The 23,416-nt window shown below is 38.7% G+C and overlaps 1 protein-coding gene across 4 annotated transcripts in view; it reads left to right on the top strand.

The window, feature by feature from the left end:
• The first annotated feature begins 235 nt into the window (after positions 1 to 235).
• Positions 236 to 23,416, top strand: part of CFAP47 (cilia and flagella associated protein 47) — a 917,896-nt gene continuing 894,715 nt past the window's right edge. For 3 of the 4 annotated variants that reach the window (XM_072615192.1, XM_072615194.1, XM_072615193.1), the window contains exon 1: positions 237 to 559. In XM_072615192.1, coding sequence (XP_072471293.1) covers positions 407 to 559 — 153 coding nt within the window. In that variant the 5' untranslated portion in view covers positions 237 to 406. Of the gene's footprint in view, positions 560 to 23,416 lie in introns of all 4 variants that reach the window. The other variant, XM_072615195.1, reaches the window with a different exon arrangement.

Here is a 23,416-nt window from a genome sequence, read left to right on the forward strand (position 1 = left end):
ACATCAACTTGAACACTTTCCAGGATTAGGAATGTGGCCATAGGCTTCTCCATTTCTCGGTACTTAGACTCGCTCTCCATCCTTTCCCGCTCACTCTTTTTTTTCCTGTCCCAACTCGTTACTTTCCAGGGGTTGCTAAGCAACAGCCAATCGGGAGCTCTTAGGAACATTCTCTTTGCCTTCTACTTCTTCGAGGTAGAGGCGCGGGGTCAACGGCCCCAGTTCCCACCAGGGAGCATGCGCAGAAACGTTGGGACAGGACCAGGCGGGTCGCTAAGCGACGGTCCCCACCCTCGACCCCAGCCCCCAGAGGAGCCTCGGACGTCGGGGATTCTTTTTTGTTGCCCCCCTGTCCTGCTCTCCTGGCTCCAGCGTCTGCCTGCTGTCCCCTCCCCTCCTTTGAGCTATGGAGAAAACGGTGCTGTGGTTGCGGTTGTGCCCCGCCGAAGTGCGCTTTGCCGACGTGCAGGTGGGGACGATCTATAGCACCGAAATCAAGGTGCAGAACATCGGCCGCAGCAACAAGAAGATCCGCTTCCTGGGGCCCGAGGACCCGCAGGTGATGGGGGCCGGGCCGGGCCGGGGGAGGATGGAGAGGGTCACCCGGGAGTGGATGCCCCGGTGTCCGCCACCAGCCCCTCCTTACCACCCGTCCTGTCTCTGCAGCACTGCCCGTGTCTCCCGGGACGGCTGTGCTGGAGAGGGGCTCAAACCTGGACCTTCCGTCTCCTTCAAGCTGTCAGTACTTACTAAGCACTTTACTATGTGGCAGGCGCCGGGTTACAAAGAAAGGCAAACACAGTCCTTGCCCTCAAGCAGGGTACCTTCTCCATGGGAGGCAACATAAACGTAGGAATACAGCATTTTGGAAGCATTTACTATGTGCAAAGCACGGTGCTAAATGCTGGGGATACAGAAAGAAAGGACGGGCCCTGCTGCACTCAACGATCTCATATTCTAATGGGGAACAGGGGAGAATCAATACATGTGGAAGCTTTCAGCGTGAAAACGACTGTGTACATATAAAATAAATAGCTGATAATCTCAGAGGACATTATTTTGTTATACTATTATTATATTATATTACATATATTTATATATATAATATATTTACAATTAATAATATTAATTATCATATTAAGGAGAAAGCTTTTTTTTTTTTTAACAGAAGTTGGGATTTTAACTGAGTCTTGAGGGAAGCCAGGAGGCAAAGATGAGGAGGAGGAAGAGAATTCCAGGTCTGAGGACTGACAGTAAAAATGCACCACTCCGAAATGGAGTGTCCTGTGTAGGAGACACCAAGGAGGCCAATGTGGAGGGGAGTAAAGTGTTAGAAGACTGGAGAGGCAGGAAGGAGCCAATCTGTGAAGAGTTTACAAAGCCAGTCAGAGGTTTTTATATTTGGGGAGCCACTGGATGCCCCTATTAAGTAGGAGAGTGATGTGGTCAAATTCCAGTCTTTGGGAAAATTGCATTGGCAGCTGAGCGGAAGACGGACTGAGGGAGGGAGAACAACCAGTGAACTATTGCAGTTGTCCAGGTCTGTGTTGATGAGGGTCTGAAATAGGGTATCCATATGATAGCAGAGAGAAGGGGAGGTATAGGATAGAGGTTGTGAAGGGGAAAATGACAGGACCACATTCTGTCCTCACCCCAACCCTACAATGATTTTTGTTTGTTTTTGTTGGAAGAGGGAGAAAGATTAGGAGAGATGCTGCTAGAACTACCCAGAATGCAATTGGCAGGATGCTTTCCCACCAGGGTTATCTGGTGGTTCTGGGAGATTCTCTGGAGTTGTTGCCAGAACAATTCCTGATTAGTTAGCATTTCGTGGGTTCATGTGTATATCATATATATACATATATATATATACATGACATTTGTATGTCTTATAATATTAGACCCTAAGATGACATGTACTCCAAAGTTAATGATGGTAAGAAGACATTTTCTATCTTGTGTCCTGAGATCTGTGCATTTTGTACATTCATTCTATAAGGGAAGGGAGAAGGGGACAAGCATTTCTTTAGCTCTCTGTGCTAGGTACCATGCTAAGCACTTCGCACATACTATCTTAAAATCATCTAATCATTTTTTCGGCAGCCTGATATAGTAAATAGAAGGCTGGACTTGAAGTCAAGAAGACTCCCACCTGGGACACTTAGCTGTGAGTCCATAGGCAAGTTACTCATCATTTCTGAGCCCCAGACAACTCTGTAAAGACTTTTCTACTAAATGACCTGCTTTGGTAGGTAGGTCCCAGTAGAATATAAACTCATTAGGGGCATGCATTGTTTTCTTTTTTGCTTCTCTATCTTGTGGACCTAACACAATGTGTTGCATATAGTAGGTGCTAAATAAGTGTGTGTTGAATGAATGAATCCTTTATGTAATAATAAAATTATTGGAAAAGCACCTGGGGTATTTGGAGTAAGCTGAGTCAGAAGACCTGGTTTTTGCCAGTTCTGCCCTGTGTGAACTTCAAAAGTCACTTAACTTCTCTTAGCCTCAGTTTTCTCATCTGTAAAATGGGCATAGTAATCCTTGGATTACCTACTTCATAGGGTTTTTATGAAGAAAGCACTTTGTGAACTTTGAAGCACCATAGCAGTATTGTTATTTTTATGATTATTACTAAGGTCACCTTTTCACCAACCTGCAAATACCAGTTTATTGCTCAGTAATTTTAATTGGTATCTGTTTCCAGTGAAGAATGACTGTAAGATTTCAAGCTTTCATTCTTAACAGAATGTATACACATGGACAGAAGGCAGCAAGTAACATTGTTGACTCTTCATTTTTTTTTCTCAGCCCAAATGGCCAGTCAGTTATCAAATCTTGCCTTTTTTACTTTTATCACATCCCACACTTCATGTCTCTTTCTCATTCCTTACACAACTGGCACTAATTCGTGCCCTCATCACCTCAGTACTACTGAAGTAGCTTTCTCATTGGTCTTTCTGTCTCAGTTTTCCCACTAGAATCTATTCATCTTGCAGCCACCAAAGTAATTTTCCTTAAGCATTAATGTGACTATGTTAGCCCCCTACTTAAACACCAGTGGTGGTCTTTGGTCTAAGAGAGACAGCCACAGTATCATCCTTTTATTAATATCCTGCTGGCCTTATTAACAAAATGGTTAAATTACCAAGAAACTGTGTCTCTTGAGTTTTTTTAAATGTCACAGTTAGGATAATCATGAAGGGATCAGAACCTTTCACTCTAGATCCTTAACAAGGACCTCCCTCTCCATTAGACCTATGTGGAGAGTTTCTCCACAAGGAGAGTTCTCTGTTAGGACTCTGTCCGTGATCTGACTCTCCTTTAATCAATTCCAAAAGAAGAGCAGGATGAAAAGGAGGGAAGATGAAGATGCTTTGACTTCTAATGTTATTCAATGGCAATGTCAACAGTGATGCCATTTCAAAACTCAACATTATTATAGCAAAGGCAGATGACCTTGGCATTGGAGATCCTGGATGCTATGAAAACACAACACTAAGAACTCCTCATAATGACAGCATAGCCAAAGTGGGAGTGAAATTCACTTAACTGCCTCTCCACTGTACATCGAGTAGAGAGCTTTCCTGACAGGCAGGTACCCTGTCCAATCAGGGATGAGTTCATGCTCTAAGGTTGGAGTGTTCCTATATTTAGCCTTTTCAGGTGGTTTGCCTACAAATGAAATCTCTTTTGCCATGCTTTTGAGGAAAAGGCTATTCTACCATCCTGATAGGAAAGTGGCACCTTGGGATAAAATGTAACAGCAGAGATGATTTCTGTGACCATCCTTTGAATCATGGTTTTTAATCGCTTCTATGGATCGCCAGTGACCAATTTGAGAGATTGCACACTAGGACCAGCCGCTGTATTTACCACGGCCATTCATATGTTTGTTTTCATTCCCCTGCAAATTTTTGGCATCGTTCTTGCCACTTTGGAGGCACTCACTTGTCTGTTTCAGGTCCCTCACTGGGTATTCTTTTCCTGTATTTTATGAACAGCCACTATAATTGGATTCTTAGCCTCTTTCCTTCATTTTTTCTGACCTTTAAACTGCATTTTGATGAGGAACCATGAACTTGTTTAACAGCCAATGTCTTATGAAAATCTCACTCAGAGGTTAACCAGGGAAGCTCTCAAATTCATAAATAGGTTGGTGTTACTTGCATATTGGGATTTTGCTCATGAAAACTGGCTAACTTCCATTTCCATGATGACAGTCAAATATTATCCTTATTTTAGCCTTTTTTTCTCTTCCATATTCAGTAGGTATCCAGACAGGCAATAAAATAACACATAAGGAGACCGCTTGGTTTAAATAAAATAATAATATGAAAAATTAAAGAAAAATAAACTCCAGTGGTTTCCCATTACCTTTAGGAACAAATATAAAGTCTGTTTAACTTTTAGATCCCTTCCCAGTCTAGTCCCAACCTATGTATCCAACCTCATTACGTATTACTCAGCTTCCCATATTCCATGCTCCAGCCATATTGTCCCTGCTGTTCCTCAGTGTTATATTCCATCTCCCATATCCACGCCTTTTCACTGGCCATTTGCCATTCCTGGAATACATCTTTACTTCACCTCCACTTCAGGTTCCACTTTCTACACAACGATTTCATGATCCTTACAATTACCTTATACTTAAATACCATGTATTTATTTTGCATTTATTCTCTTTTTACTTATTATCTCCTCTGACAGAATGCAAACTCCTTCAGAGCATGATGTGTTTCTTTTTCTTTTTGTTCTTATATCCCCAGTGCCTAACAGGATTCCTGGCATGTTGACTCTTAATAATTGATTGATGGTAATTAATTAGTTCCAAGGTTGACTTTTGGTTAAGGAAACAATTTAGGAGAAGTATTGTTATATTTTTGGGAGGTTAGTTAAGGATTTTTTTTGTTGCCCTGGTAAGTCTGAAACGACATCTTTTTGAAAGTAATTAAATTTGTTTCCATATTAGGTGATGGGTTTACAAAGCTATGACATTGTCCCAAAGGAACTTATAATCTAATGGGAGAAGGAGAATTATGCAGATAACTGATAAAATGAAGCATAAGAGAGGTACAAAAGAGAGATCTAGGCTATGATAGGGATGAGGATTTGTACCAGGGAAAGCTTCATGAAGTAGGTGTCATTTGAGGGGGCTTTAATAAGGGACTTTAACAGATAGAATGGAGATTGTCAGAGTCCATTCCAGGTATGAGTACTAGCATGAGTAAAGTTACAGAGACAGCAAAGGCTGGAGCAGGACAGAGTAGTTCATTTGACTAGAATGTGGAATGTCTTTAAGGTTATTAATGAATTAATTTTAAAGGTTTTTGAAAGAGTATCTTATTTTTATCAATGTTTTGTTTTTGCAATATCACTTCTGTATGTATTTCTTCCCATTCCTCTCTACCCAATGAGCCATTCCTTGTAACCAAGATTAGAAAAGAAAGAGGAAAAAAAAAACATTTCAGCAAAACCAAGCAGCACATTAACATATAGGACATCATATGAAACATTCTGCACCTAGTACCCAGCTTCTTCCAAGAGAGGATGGAGGTACAGTTTTCAACTCTTCTGTGAGTCCAAGCATGGTCATTATAATTATACAATATTCAGTTTCATTTTTTTCTTCTTTACATTACTGTAAAGGCAAGGACCCCAACATACACAGGAGAGTCTGCTGTATATGTTCTTAGATCTGCTTTTCTAAAAGGAAAACAAATTTGAAGGGTCAACACTCACTTTAATCAAGCCCATATATCATTTATTTAGTTCAGAGGAAAAAGTCAGCACCCTGAACTTCAGAGAAAATACAAAGAAATAATAATCAACAGGGCTTCCAACTGTGTGATTATAAGCAGTATATATAACACAGATCAACAGTCAAATCCAACTGTCTGACCATACATATATAACACCAGAGAGGAGAGTACCAACATCTGGATTTTCTTTCTTTTTTATTTTATTTGTTTCAGTGTTCTACAATCACTTCCACATATTTTAGATCTTTCCCCTCTCCTTCCTCTCCTTCCCCTCTACCTCCTCACTCCCTCTCTGAGACAGAAAACAGTTTTATATAGGTTCTACACATATATTACTAATAAATACGTTTTCGCCTTAGTCATGTTGCATAGAAGAAGTAAAATGATTAAAATGAATGGGAGAAATCATAAAACAAACCAAAACATAATACAAAAGAAAATGATCTGCATCATTCTGTGATCAAATTCCATAGTTCTTTGGCTGTGGAAGGCATTTGTCTTAAGAGACCATTGGGAATTTTTTAAGTCCTTGCATTGCAATGAAGTACTAAAAGTCTACCAGAAAAATTCCTTTCACACTGTGGTTGTTTCTGTGTACAAAGTTCTCTTGGTTCTGTTCCTTTCATTCAGCATCAGTTCATATAAGTCTTTCCAGGCTTCTCTGAAGTCTTCCTGTTCATCATTTCTTATGGTGCAATAGTATTCCATTACATTCATATACCACAATTTATTTAGCCATTCCCCAATTGATGAACATCCCCTTGATTTCCAGTTTTTGACCACCACAAAGAGTACTGCTATAAATATTTTTGTACATATGGAATCTTTTCCCATTTTTATGATCTCTTGGGGATACATTCCTAGAAGTGGTATTGCTGGGTCAAAGGGTATGCACATTTTTGTAGCCCTTTGGGTATAGGTCCAAATTGCTCTCCAGAATGGTTGGATCAACTCACAGTTCCACCAACAATGAATTAGTGTTCCAACTCTCCCACATCTTCTCCAACACTTATGATCTTCCTGTTTTGTCGTGTTAGCCAATCTGATAGGTGTGATATAGTATCTCAGAGCTGTTTTGATTTGCATCTCTCTAATCCATAGTGATTTAGAACATTTTTTCATATGACTATAGATATCTTTAATTTCTTCCTCTGAAAACTGCCTGTTCATATCCTTTGACCATCTATCAATTGGGGAATGACTTGTATTCTTGTATATTTGACTCAGTTCTCTATATATTTTAGAAATGAGGCCTTTATCCCAGATGCTAGTTGCAAAAATTCTTTCCCAGTTTTCTGTTTCCCTCCTAATCTTGGTTGCATTGGGTTTGTTTGCGCAAAACTTTTCAATTTAATTTAATCAAAATTATTCATTTTGCCCTTCATAATGTTTTCTATCTCTTGTTTAGTCAAAAATTCTTCCCTTCTTCATAAATCTGATACACTATTCCTTGCTCCACTAATTTGTTTATAGTATCAATCTTTATACCTAGATCATGTACCTATTTGGCCTTTATTCTTTTGTAAGGTATCAGACTTTGGTCTATGCCTAGTTTCCATCACGCTGTTATCCAGTTTTCCAAGCCTCACAGGCTACGAGACTGTTTGCCCCTTCTACTGATCCCACTGTTCCAGGATTTTTCTGGGAAAATATTTTATGATTCTTTCAAGGTCAACATGGGGAGGGGGAGAGAGCATTTTCACTCTGCCATTTTGACTCCCTGCAGTTTAAGTAGGTGAATTATAGACATTTAATCTGTAGGCTGATAGTCTCAGGAGCAGCCACTGGAGATACCTGTGGCTCGGTGGCTCTCACTCGCTTCATTCCACTGGACTCCCGTCCTGGGTTGATATACTCAAGATTCTGCGGTGTAGCTGCTGCCTCAGACCTCCCAGGACTTCCTGCCCAGCCCTTCTGTGACAGGGACACATTGGTACAGCCTGCCTACTGTTAGCTATGTGTTCTTCCAGCCCTGCAGAACAGATCTTTCTCATCGACCTTCCAGTCTGTCCTGGTTTGTGAATCTGCCACAGTCTGTCTGTTGTTCAATTCTGCCCCTCCAAAATTTGGTCAGATTCTCATATTAGAGGTATCTGAAGGAGTTTGTCTAAGAGCTTAGGTGAGGAGTTGCTCTCACTCTGCCATCTTGGCTCTGCCCCAACATCTGGGTTTTCAAAGACCGAGTGGGGGTGAGGGAGGACTCTTTAGCTGCTACCCAGAATCTCATCTGGCAAAATAAACACTTCCAATGAGTAAGCCTGAAAGTAAAATCTCACCTTATATTTATACACTTTTCAGAGCCAGAGGGCATCATAACCTTTGAGAACCAGTGCCTCATTAGTAAATTAACAAAAACTACTTGAGGCCTGTTAATGGGCAGGGAAGATCTAATTAACATTACAACAACTAAATTCATGATCCCTTAATTGTCATATCCAATGACCTTTTCTCAGTTCTCCTCCTTGTTGAACTCTCTAGAGCATATGATTATTGACAATGTTATCCAACAAGTACTTATTAAATGCCTATTATATTCTGGGCCCTGTGGTAGGCACTGGGGATAAAAAGACAAAAGACAGATAGTCCTTGTCCTCAAATATCTTATATCCTATTGGAGGAACCATTCTATGTACAAATAAGGATATACAAAAGAATACAAAGCAAAATTTTTTCCAGAGCAGGCACTACCAGATGAGGTTAGAGGAGGGTAGGGAAGGGAACACACATAGACCTAATGTAAAGGGTGACACCTGAGTAGAATTTTGAAGGATGCAAAGGATTCTAAGAAGCAGAAGTAAGGTTGCATAAGATGGCCAGTGCAAATGTTGCTGCTGTATGTGGTAACTAGCATGAAAGTCAGTTTGAAAATAAATATAATGAATTGGAAAGATGGGTTGGGACAAGATTGTGAAGGTCTTGAATAGCTAAACAGGAGAGCTTACAGTAGATCTTAGAGCAGCAGGGAGCCACTGGAGTTTATTGAGTGAGGGGAGTGACATGGTCATAACTGCAATTAGGAAAATCATGTCAAATATTATCTCATCCTCACAACAACCCTGGAAGAGAGGTTCTGTTATTGTCTTCATTTTACTTAAGAGAAAACTGAGGTAGACAGTGGTTAAGTGATTTGCCTATGGTCACATAGCTAGTAGGTGTCTGAGTTTGGCTTTGAACTCATGTCTTTCTGACTTCAGATAGAATTCTCTGTCTACTGCATCATCCAGTTGCCTTGCTGTGTATCTGTGGTGAGCTAACTTTCATATTTCAGAGACAATACTTTTATTTCTTTTTTTAAATTTTTTTTTATTTTTTTTATTTCACTTTTAACATTCATTTTCACAGAATTTTTGGGCTCCAAATTTTCTCCCCCCTTGTCCCCTCCCCCCACCCCAAAACACCGAGCATTCTAATTGCCCCCATCTCCACTCTGCTCTCTTCTCCATCATTCCTCTCTGCCCTTGTCTCCATCCTCTCCTCTGTCCTGTTGGGCCAAATAACTTTCTATACCCCTTTACCTGTATTTCTTATTTCCTAGCGGCAAGAACAGTACTTGACAGTTATTCCTAAAACTTTGAGTTGCAACTTCTTTTCCTCCCTCCCTCCCCTCCCCCTCCCTTTGGAAGGCAAGCAATTCAATATCAGCCAAATCTGTGTAGTTTTGCAAATGACTTCCATAATAGTCATGTTATATAAGACTAACTATATTTCCCTCCATCCTATCCTGCTTCCAATTACTTCTATTCTCTCTTTTGATCCTGTCCCTCCCTGTGAGTGTCAACCTCAAATTGTACCGTCCTCTCCATGCCCTCCCTTCCATTGTCCCCCCCACCCTGTTTATCCCCTTGTCCCCCACCTTCCTGTATTGTAAGATAGGTTTTCATACCAAAATGAGTGTGCATTTTATTCCTTCCTTTAGTGGAATGTGATGAGAGTAAGCTTCATGTTTTTCTCTCACCTCCCCTCTTTTTCCCCAAACTAAAAAAAAAATCTTTTGCTTGCCTCTTTTATGAGAGATAATTTGCCCCATTCCATTTCTCCCTTTCTCCTCCCATATATTTCTCTCTCACTGCTTGATTTCATTTTTTTTTTTAAGATATGATCCCATCCTATTCAATTCACTCTGTGCACTCTGTCTCTATGAGTGTGTGCGTGTGTATGTGTGTGTGTGTAATCCCACCAAGTACCCAGATACTGAATAGTTTCAAGAGTTACTAATATTGCCTTTCCATGTAGGGATGTAAACAGTTCAACTTTTATAAGTCCCTTATGACTTCTCTTTGCTGTTTACCTTTTCATGCTTCTCTTCATTCTTGTGTTTGAAAGTCAAATTTTCTTTTCAGCTCTGGTCTTTTCATCAAGAATGCTTGAAAGTCCTCTATTTCATTGAAAGACCATTTTTTACCCTGAAGTATTATACTCAGTTTTGCTGGGTAGGTGATTCTTGGTTTTAGTCCTAGTTCCTCTGACTTCTGGAATATCCTATTCCATGCCCTTCGATCCCTTAATGTAGAAGCTGCTAGATCTTGTGTTATCCTGATTGTATTTCCACAGTACTTGAATTGTTTCTTTCTAGCTGCTTGCAATATTTTCTCCTTGACCTGGGAATTCTGGAATTTGGCCACAATATTCCTAGGAGTTTCTCTTTTTGGATCTTTTTCAGGTGGTGATCGGTGGATTCTTTCAATATTTATTTTGCCTTCTGGTTCTAGAATATCAGGGCGGTTTTCCTTGATAATTTCATGAAAGATTATGTCTAGGCTCTTTTTTTGATCATGGCTTTCAGGTAGGCCCATAATTTTTAAATTGTCTCTCCTGGATCTATTTTCCAAGTCAGTTGTTTTTCCAATGAGATATTTCACATTATCTTCTATTTTTTTTATTCTTTTGGTTTTTTTTTTGTGATTTCTTGGTTTCTCATAAAGTCATTAGCCTAATACTTTTATTTCTTTAATTAAGACAGCATTTGAATTATACTTGGGTCATAAAATAGGTGATCAAGATGAGGCTTGAGTCTATGAATGGTGTTGGGTCATGTGTGTTAGACTACTAGCTGGTTGAATATGGTGATCTTATTTCAAGATTTTTATTGTAATTATTATTCAAAGACAACAAAAGTGATCAGTCAATGGATTAATATCTTTGCTTGAGAGACATTTCCAAAACTAAATGTACTATGTAATATCCAAATCTACCATCAGGTCTAAAGTGTGTTTTATCAAGTGAAGAACTACTGGCAGTGAAACTATCAACTTGGAATTCAGATGAAGAAGATAAACTTAATGATTCACTTGTCAAGGATCAGACTTCGCCTAATGGGAGACCGGAAAGGTGGTGATCCCCCATCTGAATGAATTTTCCCCCCTCTGACTCAAGGAGATATTAGTAACATTCTTATTTTAATTTATCCATTATTTTGCAAGAGTATGCCCACATATTTTCAAAATATGAAATTTCTCTTGAGAATTTTTAAATATGAAAAGTATTCTTAGAATACCTGTGGGGCTCTGAAAGTGACTGATGTTTTTCTAGGATTATAACTTGAATATCCTGTTCTGCTATTTTATTTATAAATGGGATAGTAGGAAAAAAATAGCTACAAAGCAAAGAACTTATTTTAATAATGAAAAAATGTGGTAACAACTGATTAATCCTGAAATTTTTTTTGTCAATATTGCACATTAAATAAAAATAAATTCTCTAAGGTATGAATTGAAATGGTACAGATTTCTTCTGAAAAGACAGATTTCTAAGAACCAACAAGGCTAAAATCAAAGAGAACATAATAAGGGAAGAGATAAAGGACTAACATTATGAAGGAAAATTAAATGAAATGGAAAGAACTGCATGGAAATCATTTTCAAAAGTGGTCACAAACTATTTTTAGGTAACTACGAAACAAAAAAATTACCAAGATCCTTAGAGCTTTATGTTATGGGATATAATATGTTATGCATGATCCAGTTCTTGAATTCACATTTGGACTTTTTCTTAGAAAACCTAGGTGCTCTCAGTGATGAGTATTAAGGATGTTTCCATGAATAAATCTGCATAATTGATGTCCTGTTCACTTAACCTTTCAGTCAATTGCCTGACTTTAAGGATGTAGTTTGCTGAAGAAAACCATTTGCAAAAGCCTGCCTATTTTTTCCTCATATTTTCATCAAGTCTACTCTTAATATATGTTTAATTCATTCTCATAAATATTTTTTAGCACTTGGTAAATAGAAAAAAGAATAACGAAACCTTTTCCACAATGGAAAAATGATACTAGAGTAAATATACTGGTATCTAACTGCTTTGGAGTGATGTTCCACAGGTGAAATGTAACATGAACATTAGGTAAATTTTAATTGAGTGCACAAGCACTGTTTTGCTTAACAATATATGAAATTATTAATTTTCTGAAAATGGTGACTGATAGACAAAATTGGGAGCCATATTGGAAATGAGGGGAAAAAAAAATACTATAAGGTTTGTCTGTTTTAGAGATGTGAAAGAAAAAAAAGTAACCCTTTGCTGTTGTTGTCCAGTGTTGTTAACATCAACATTGAAATAAACCAGAAGGATACACTTGCTAAAGGTGCTTGCTACTGGTATGGAGGATTTACAACATAGAGGCCACGTGAAAGAGGCAGTCACTCCTGTTTATAAACGCCATTGTGATGATTCACACCAAGCCTTGGAGACTTAGACTTTTAAAGTTTCTTATATGAGACTAGTAATTACAAAAGAATTTGACTTAACTATCTGCAGAAGGAAAACTCAGTGGCTGAAAAATGCTTATTGGCTGTGATAAGCTGGGATGAACAACTTATAGATTGGTTCATTAGTACATTTTTTCTTGGATACCTATTTCAGATGGAAAAGTACTTGGGTTGATAACTGAATAGGAGGAAGAGAGAAGGCTGGATTGCAGAAGAGGAAATTACACATTACTTTTAAAGATAATAAGCTTCTCCCTGAAATCCTCAAAGACTCATCCTTTCAACATTAATATAATCTGCTGAAACAAAATGGCTAGGAGCTGCAGAACACTGCAATCAGAATTATGAATCACTCAAAGAATAATGAAGAGACACTTGTTAGGTGTAAAGCTACAGCACATTATGAACAATGAATTGCACTTGGTTCAGTGTAAAATATATCTTCAAAGTGACTGGAAAAGCAATCCTTTCCACCTTCCTAATTAACTCATTATCTCACCACAGCTGTTCTTTCAAAGCTTTTCACTCCTCCTCAGTTCTCCCATAGCTCCCTCACCCTCACTCTCTTAATTGAGAACCTTGCCTATTTTATTGAAGAAATTGAGGCCATTTGCAGAGAGCTCCTTTTTCTCCTCTCTTTATCTCATATTACTTAGATGCCTTCTGCCACAGTTTCCTCCTTCATCTCATCTCACATGAAGCAGTGTCCCTTCTCTTTGCCAAAGCAAATCCCTCTATCTGCAGAAGTGATCGCATTCCCCATTAACCTCATATCATCCCCACTTTCTCATCTGTAATCTCTCCCTATCTACTGGCTCCTTTAATACTATCTACAAATATGTCTCCCCCATCTTCAAAAGATTTTTCCTTGACCCCTCTATATCTAGCCTGGATTTTGAGTCCCAAATCCTTGGGAAAAGCAATATATCCAAAACTACCAGTTCAGCTTCTAATCTGGGCCTGCATTCCATGTTACCACCAAAAACTGCTGACCAGCTACTATGAATAAGCAGATGGGTATAGAAGCCCTAGAAGTGGCAGCATCCCTCAGACCACATTCCTGTTTACTGGCTATCCTTCATAATCATCATCCAGGGAATCAGCTCCTGTGGAGAGAGGGACCAGCCATTTCTCCCAACTGCCCATCAGTGGCCTGCCACACACAGGTTTCTAGCTGAAGCAGCAAGGTACCCTAAAGGAGAGACAGGAGGAAGCATGTGTTAGACAAGTGAAGTTACCAGGACATCTTGATCACTATCTCTCCTTATACCCTGAGTGATACAGCCCAGGACTCTGAACCTAAGAAAAGTCTTGGGAATATCATTGCTTCAAGCCCAGTACACTCAGACAGGATCCAGGGAAGCAAACCTTGTGGGGATGTAGCCTGGCAACTGCTCCTGCAGGTGCTACAGCCATAGCTATCGAAGGCATAGAAAGGAAATTTCTTGTCACTAAAGTTCTTAGCACTATCAAATAGTTCAACATCAGAAACTGATATAATTTTCTTAGTGGAAATGATATTAAGGAAGAAATGTTAATGTCTCCTTTGCCACTGTACCCTAAGGATGATGGATTATGGACATTTTCCATTTTTCTTGCAACTGATTTCCATGTGTTATCTCCTCCATCAGTCCTTGAGACTAGGACTATCATTTTTAAAAATTTGTATCTTTAGTACTTAGCACAATAATTTGTACATCCAAATGATTAATAAATGTTTTAGTCATTCATTCAAAATATTATTTAACAAAAAGAGTTCATTGACTCTAGATTAAGAATCCTTGGATTATCTGAATTATTGGAAGTCATATAATGTCAAAAATGAACATGAAGTCTTTTATGTATCTATTTCTAATATTCATTAAACGTTTGATTTCCAAATTTTCCCCTTCTTTCCTGCCCCTCCATGGAGAAGGCAAGCAATGATTTCAATTATACTCAGAAAGTTGTCTAAAACCTATTTCTATATTAGCCATGTTGCAAAAACCCCAACAACAATAAAAAGTAAAAAATGTAATGAAAGGGAAAAGAGTATGCTTCAACATGTACTCAGAGGTCATCAGTTCTCTCTTTGGAGCTGGATAGCATTTTTTTTTATAATGGAATTGTCTTGGATCATTGTCTTGATTGGAGTAGCTAATAATTAAGATGAAGCATTAAATACATTTGGTGGATTCTTTGTGGAAGATTGGGATAATGTTTCAAGACTCATCTGAGACAAGAGGGGATATGGTCTTCACTGTTGGAAGGAGTAACTATGGGTGACATAGTGGATACTCCTTTTAAGTATTGAAGTTTGGGGCACCTAATCCTTTCCCTAAAGAACCTCAGTTTCTTTATCTTGGAAATGAAGGGATCATTTGTTCAGGTTCCTCTTAGTTCTAAGTCCTATGGCCATCTTAGCTGTTGCATCTTTGGTCAAAAACATATGCTATTTCTTTACTAATAAAATATCAAGGCCAAAGTATACCTTCTCCTTGGCTTTTAGGCCTGACCCGGTCCCATCTTACATGTTTGGCCATATTTCCTTTTATCATGCCTTCTGCTCAAGTCAGACAAATCTCTTCCTGAAACATGGCGTACTCATTCCAGCTTCCATGTCTTTACTCGTCCTGTTCTACCTCCCACCCCATCTAGAATTCCTTTTCCATTATATCCAAATCCTACCCATCTATCTCAATTCTTACCTTAGGTGGCATGAGTGGCAGATAGGTTGTACAGTGGATAGAGTGCTCGACCTACAGTAGGGAGAATCTGAGGTCAAACCCCATCTCAGACACTTAGAGGCTCTTTGATCCTGGGCAGAGTCACTTAACCATTGTCTACCTCAATTTCCTTAACCATAAAATGTGGATCATAAAAGCATATATTTCCCAGGGTTCTTATAAGGATCAACTGAGATATTTGTAAAGTACTGTGCAAACCGTACAGCACTGTATTAGTGCCGGCTCTTATTATTGCTTCTCCTATGGCACCAACTTCTCAAGCCCAACTGCTCTCTTCCTTCTCTTTAAAAAATTGCCTATTTAGTTTGATGACTTGAAAGTGAGATGACTTTTTGGAGGCAGGAGAGGTAATCAGGCTTACCTATCTACTTTCCCCACTATGGGATAGCAAATACTTTCCAAATGGGTGATTTTGTGGTAAGCTAGAGGCCATACCAGATAACTGAAGAGAGCACATGCTTGCTGTCTTCAGATTTGGTGAATGATATTAAATCACAAATAAGTGGTGAAGCTAAGACAAGGTTACTGGTTGTTTCAGTGCTTTTCCCAACCTTTGGGGTTCCTGGGTCCTATGCCAACCCATGCTGTGACCCAGCCTCTGTGAAGTCAAATATGTAGGCCCAACTTACAGAATGCTGTCAGCACAAGGGTCTTTCAGATTCCTCCCTTAAGTAGAGAAAAAAGTCTCTTCTTTGGCTGCTGTGTCTTATCAGTTTTTCCTGTTTCTAAAATGTGGAGCTTAGGGTCAGAGGACAAACTTTGACTTGGCAATCCAAAGGTGGTGAAGACAAAGCACTTATTGGAACATTTAGCAAAAAATAAGGTGTTACAAGTCACCCAGTACAAAGAATATCTAATTTCACTTATAATATAGGAAATCCCCAAAGTCTTAATGCAGTTTTAAACTTTAATAACTTCTACATTAAAAAAAAAAACCAACCAAACTTCAACTGATGCCTTTGAAAGATCTGTGTGTGTATATGACTCTATATATCTATTTTAGCAATTTCACACTGAACAAGTTTTAGCTATGAAGCACATCCTTTGCTAGTGTTCCACATCAAAAAGAACTGTGATAGCATGACAGAGAGTATTGGGAGGAAGACAGAGTAAAAGGTCTTGAGGAAGGCATTGGATGTTCCAACAGGAATGAATAAATGCACCTTTTACTTTTGCAGAAAGTTATATACATGGATACACATAAACTCATGCACATGTTACATTTTTGTCTAAAACAGATGTCCTTATTCTTATTTTGGGAAAATAAGTAAATATTTTTGCAAATATTTGTTTCCTCTTGTAAACAAGTTTTTTTTTTCCTTTTTTTCTAAGCAGATTATCTTAAGTTGAGACAGTTTCTCAGAAAGAAGAGATATCCATTGTGTCCTTTTAATTGTGGCATACCTTTGGCAGGTATCTTATTAAAGCTTCATTTTAATTATGTTGTTCACATGCCCCTAAGTTTGCATTTTTTAAAAGTCCAAAATCTGAAATTCCAGGTCATGCACAACCTTGTCATAACACCGTTAACTCTTAAATTTCACTTTTACTCAGCATGAAGTATTGGTATCAGCCAGGCTGGCTTTCTCTTTCTCTCTCAAGTAACTTTTGCTAATTCTTGCCTCCATACCTTTGTTGGTGCTATCTCTGTCCTCACCTGGAATGCTGTCTTCTTTCACCTCTATCTATTCTTCAAGACCTGGGTAAAGTTATACCTCCTTTATGAAGTTATATCTTCTTAGTCATCCTGCCCAAAGTGATTTCTTTCTCTGAACTGCTTTAATATTTGCTGTCTAAATAATTCATTTTATTCCTATTATACAGTAATATATGATTATATGCATGGACCACAACATTGTGGTATCTTGAAAGTAATGTAGGACTAAATCATCTTACTTATCTTTTGAAGAACCTGTATGTGGGTCAAGAAGCAGCAGTTAGAACTGAACATGGGACAACTGATTGGCTTAGGATTGGTAAAGGAATATGACCAGGCTGTATACTGTCATTTATTTAAGTTATATGCAGAGTATATCATTTGAAATGTCAGGTTGGATGAATTAAAAGCTGAAATTAAGGTTGCTAGGAGAAATATCAACAATCTCAGATATGCAGATGATACCACTCTGGTGGCAGAAAATGAAAAAGAATAAAGAAGCCTCTTGATGAGGATGAAAGAGGAGAGTATAAAAGCTCTCTTAAAGTTTAACATAAAAATAACCCCCCAAAACTAAGATGTTGGCAACTGGTCCCATTATTTCTTGGCAAATAGGAAGAAGAATTGGAAGCAATGTCAAATCTTATATGCTTGAGGAAAAAGATCCCTGAAGACAATGACTGCAACCATGAAATTAAAAGATGGCCACTCCTTAGAAGGAAAACTATGGCAAATCTGGATAGCATACTAAAAAGCACACCATATTGCTCACAAAGGTCCAAACAGTGAAAGCTATGTTTTTTCCAGTAGTAATGTATAGCTTTGGAAGTTGTATTATAAGAAAAACTGAGTGCTAAAGAATTGACACCTACAAACTATAGTGCTGGTGAAGAATTTGGAGAGTCCCTTGGATAGCAAGGAATAAAAATCAGTCAATACTTAAAGAAACTAATGCTGACTATTAATTGGAAGGACATATACTGAAGCTGAAGCTTAAATACGTTGGCCAAATAAAGAGAAGACAGGACTTGTTAGAGAAGACTCTGATGTTGAGAAAGAGAGAAGGCAAAAGGAGAAAGGGATGGCAGAGGATGAGATAGATAAATAGTGTCATGGAAGCAATGAACATGAGCTTGGACAGACTTCAGGACATAGTGGATGATAGAAGGGTCAATTCTGTGGTCGGTGGTGGCATGAAGAGCTGGACACGATCTTATGACTAAACAATAGCAGATAGGAGTAACTACTTTTTAGAATTTTAAAGTAAGATTGTTATGTGACAAAATATTTTGGAAAATGGATTCTCAGTCACAAATTCATAAAATCTTAGAGCTGAGCTTCAAATCTTCAAAGGAAGCTACGGTGTAGTAGAGAGAATGCTAGATTTCAAGTACAAGTGCCTAATCTGCTACGTTGTAGTTGTGTGACTTGGGGCAAATCATGGAACAGTGACGCACATGTATGTAGTACTTCAGTGTCTAGAAAGGATTTTTCAGATAAAAGAAGCACATCCTATTAAATGTTTTTTTTTCCAACAAAGTATTTCTAATCCATACATCAAAGTCATTCAAGATTCCTTAAGAGATAAATATACAAATATAAATATTCTGTTATATAAACACACAATAAAATAACCGTATTTAATGACCCTCTGAACATAAATTTGATTCAATTAAACAAGTATTTATTAAGCACCTAATAAATGCTGGGCATTATACCAGGTGCTAGGTGTACAGAGACAAAAAATGGAAATGTCCCTACCTTCAAGGAATTGATTCTGGAGGTAAACTAAGGTATAGTAGTGTTGAGGTTTCAACCCAGGGATGTCAAAAACTGTTGAGGTTTCAACTCTGGAACATCAGAAACTATTGAGGTTTCATGATATGTTGGGGTGGAGCTATCTTGAATTCAGAGTCAGACCACCTCTAATCCAAATATAGGCATTTATTGGGATTGACTCCTGTCATGAAGCAGACTAAGTTCCAAGAGGAACTAGCAACCTCAGAGAAAGCAAGACGGATTTTTGTAGGGTAAAGATGCAATTATGTAATAGAAATTTACATAGAATATAGGAATATGATTAATATTAACAAGACAGGAAGAGTTTGTTAAGCGATTAGTAATGGAGGAGGGGCACCATCTGTGGTTAGGTGGTTAAACATTCTGGCCATGCTGTCCTCCAGCTGGCTAGCTATTGTGGTCCTATGTGGTCAAGCTAGCTAGATAGGTATTGTAGTCTTGTCTTGGGCTAGATGGAGGATGTAATTGTAATTGAATACAAGAAAACACCTGTTCAAATATGTGGAAATGGATCTGGGGGCAGTAGCTAGATAGAGGCAGTGGCTGGGTTCCCACTGGAATGAGGAACTGGGAGCAGCCCTATTAGGATCCCATCAGTAGTATATTTAAAGTAAATCTAAGTGGATACAAAGTAGAGAAAAGGGAAGATCTGTAACAATGGGAGAGTAGGAAATGCCTCATATTGGAGGTGATACTTGCTTTGATCTTTGAAGGAAGCTAGGGATTCTGAGAAAGGCAAGCAGGGGTAGATTTCCATGTCTAGAGGAAAGACTTCAAAGGCACAGAGGTGGGAGATGGCATGTCAAATATGAGGAACAGCAAGTAGGTCAACTTGGCTGGCATGCATAATTGTGTGTGTCTGATTTACAACAGGCAAGGCATCATAAAACAGGGAGATGTACACTTGTTAAAGTTGTTCATTATTGCGATGGAGGGAATCTAGCATGGATCACAAGGTGAAGAGTTTGGAGAGGTCCTCCAGATAATCCTGTTTGTGGATGATGACATGTTGGTTCCATCAAGTCTTGGAAGAGTAGAGAGCAATGCATTTAAACCCTAAACACCGATTGCATAGAAGAGATTGGTAATCATTGAAAAAAATTTTTTTTTGCCTGACTATTCACATAAGAAAGACCAAGTAGATGAACAATTATTATATGTATATATGTATATGTATATATATAATTTTAATAGCAACATTTTAGTGGTGCTGCTCTTTGGCAGTGAGACATGGAATATTGTAATCTCTGATGAAATGAAAATGAATATTACACAGAGGGCAATGGAGAGGTGCATGATGGGTGTGAGCAGGCTGAAATGTAGTAAATGATGATCAAAGATCATCCATCTATGTCTGTCTTATGCTACTTATCCATGTCTTCCCAGAGATATGTCATAGGGATCCGTCCAATGTACTAGACTACTTCTTTGCTTATCTTGACATCAAAAGGACGCTTAGTCATCCCTTAATCTCCATGTGGCCAGTCCATCTTCTTCAAATATTTGTGAAGGTAGTTAAGGTGGATGTACCCTCCACACTTTTATGTCTTCAAAAGGAAGTGTTTCTGGTCAACAGTGTGGTGACTGGAATAACAGATATCCACTAAGTTTTGTAAACTCCTCACTCCTCATGTGCTGGTGACCTCTTTTGTTACCTTATATGACTGGGCAATTTCATCGATGGTTTATACTTTCCTTCCCTGGACCAATCACATCTAAGGAAAAGTTTCCTTGCCTTTTGGGGATGGTGTGTGGGGGGAGGAATAGCCTAGCATTCATGGAAGGAACTCTGGTAGATATTGCTCCTAGGAGATCTGAAAGTTCTAAAAGTCTTCTAGAGCAGTGGTGTCAAAGCTTCTGGATCCCTAGAGGCTGCATATTGACTTAAGAAATCACAAATTAACATTATCTATGCTTTATTGTATTTTAATTTATTATGTTAAACATTTCTCAATTTGTTTTAATTTGGTTCAGTCAAAGCATCCACCTTGAGTTTGATATTTCTGCTCTAGGGATGTTCTACCACTGAAATGGCTGTAGGGCCACATTGGGGGCTACCTTAATCTCAAAGATATGAGAAGTCTGACATAGGCAGCCCTGGAAGAGGAAAAGAAAAAAAAAACTAAAATAGAAATAGTTCCCTCTTCCCAACAACAAACTATGTAATGTTATAGCCCCCTGAAAAATTTATGATATAAATGAGAAGGAAGACCAGAATCCCAAATTATATATCTTCTTTTCAAAAGGACCAAGTTTCAGATCTTATTGATCTGTGATATGTGATACCAAATTATTCCATTTCATGGTGGGTCTCCTGATGTAGAGCAGTGCTGCCACTAGGGAAATGAGGGACAGCATCAATGTTGACACTTTGAGAATAGTCTCTGATTTTCATCATGGTTTAGGATTATCTGTAGTAAGGTAGCTAAAAGATCATTATGCTTTACCGATGTTTGCACTGTACCACCATTCTCTCAGTGTTCCTTACACACAAGCCAATACATCTCTTCTTTGGGAGTCCCATCAAGAGGATAGACAGCCAATGAAAATGCACACAGTTGGAAGATAGATACTAAATCTCCACACTTATAGAGACCTCTAGTGAGGGGCTGCCCCTTCCTTTTATAAGATGGCGTGGACTTTCCCTTTCCTACATTTCGAACTCAGGATTACTTCCAAGTCCAATTAAATATCTTTACCCCATTTATGTAGAGATAAATAAGTTTATCTCTTCCATGTCATTACAGAGAATACTGCCTATTGGTCTCCCAAGTCCTTTCAGGGAAGAAATTATCCCAGCCACCCCAGAACAAAGGATACTTGAACCATTTACCAAAGATGTATGAAGCTATCTGAGGGTGCAAGATTCTTGAGGCCTGGATCACTTTGTGCCTTGGACGGAATAAGGAAATTAACTCATCTTTCCTGAGTATGACTACTTGGAGGCTGGATTTGAGAAACTTTTGGCCCAGAGAGGTCTACCCTCTTCCTAGGTGGCAATAATTCATTGTAAATATAACTTCTTAGAGATGGGACACCAGATGCTGCTATTTGAGTTGAATGATGATGATAATATTGTTTGTTGGGGCAAACCACTTGGGTCTCAGATGGAAGAAGAGGGTCAGTTTGTCAGCTGGGAGAAGCTATGAGACCATAAGTGTTAGCTGGACACTCTGATTGGCATGAGGAGCTTGGTTGGGCAGAAATAGCCACCTCAATCTTTAGTGAGGTGGATAATATAGTCTCCTACTTAGTAAAAATATGACATCAGAACTCCCATGTCCAGATTGGCAAAAGACTTACTTTCCAATCTCTGCTGTTCTTGTAACAGAATCATCTTAGTTGTTTATTTCATCAGAGAGTCTCACGTGCCCCACAGACAACTGTTTTCAATGCAACACATTGGCAAAATCTTTGCATTGGTCCTATTTCCCAAAGTGGAGAGTCTTTGATTATCTAATACTGTTCTCCCAATGCCACACACCATTTGGCAAGACCCATGGCCACCACTCTGAAGTAGGTATAGATGAAAATATTATCCAATCCATCTCTCACACACAGTGGCCATTTGACTGATTTTCTTACGCTTGAGTATGACCTTTGTTTATGAAGGATACTAATATGTGAGGGAGTGAAATCTTGAATGTACCATTTCCATTTAACAATTGACACCTCCTTGGTCTATCCTTCTTGTCTAGAGGTAGTTCATCAGTAAGTACTTATTAAATGCTTACTATGTGCCAGGCACTTTATAAAGAATAAAAAGAGGCAAAAAGATCTTTCCTGCCCTAAGGAGTTCAAGTCTGATGGGGACCAAAGCAAGTTAAGTCAATAAGCGTTTATTAAATGGTATTATGTGCCAGTCACTTATGCTAATTAATGAGTGGGGAAATGAAGGAAAGAAAAAAGTCCTTGCCCCCGAGAGACTCACATTCTGATAGAGGAGATATCAGGCAAACAAGTATGTAAGTAGAAGATATATACAGGGTAAATTGGAGATAATCTCATAGGGAAAACATTACCATTGAGGAGGCCTGGGAAAAGCTTCTTTCAGAGAGTGAGATTTTAGCTGAAACTTCAAGGAAGTCACGATGTAGAGACAAGCAAAAACAACATTCTAGGGTATGGACAGTCAGCCAATGAGAATGCACAGAGTTGGAAGACAGAGTGTCTTGTGAGAGGAGGAGGAAGAATGCCAGTGTCACAAGATCATAGCATGTGAAGTAGAATGAAGTCCATGAAGACCTGACTTCTGAGGAATGCTGTTTTTCCAGTTTGCCAATGGTGCTGGCTTCTTTAAGAGAGAGACTCAAAACCGAACATCAGCAGCTGTTAATCCAGTCGCCTAGGGATACCCTGAGGCACAGAGAAAGGAAATGAAGTATATATGAGGAACAGAGACCAATTTGGCTGAATCTAAGAGTGTGGAATAGTAATGTTCAATGATCCTAGAAAAATTAGGTTGGAACTATTGTATAGGGCTTTAAAAGCTAAACAGAAGCATTTATATGTTACCCCATAGTAAATGGGAAGTTTCTGAAGTTACTGTGTAGAAAATATCTTTCATATATCCTAAGATCCAATTTTGTTTGGTATTGACCACATTGGATAGCTTAATTAACTAAAGGTTTCTATTTGGTCCTACTCATAATAGCATAGAGATTTCCAAAAGTTACCTGTTTGGGTACCTGTTTCCACGAGCTTGTGATGCTCCTTCTTTTGGTAGTCTGACCTGCAAAACTCCACGTAGAAACTGGGGTGCTCTGA

This window comes from Notamacropus eugenii, chromosome 5, assembly GCF_028372415.1.
Source record: "Notamacropus eugenii isolate mMacEug1 chromosome 5, mMacEug1.pri_v2, whole genome shotgun sequence".
NCBI lineage: Eukaryota > Metazoa > Chordata > Mammalia > Diprotodontia > Macropodidae > Notamacropus > Notamacropus eugenii.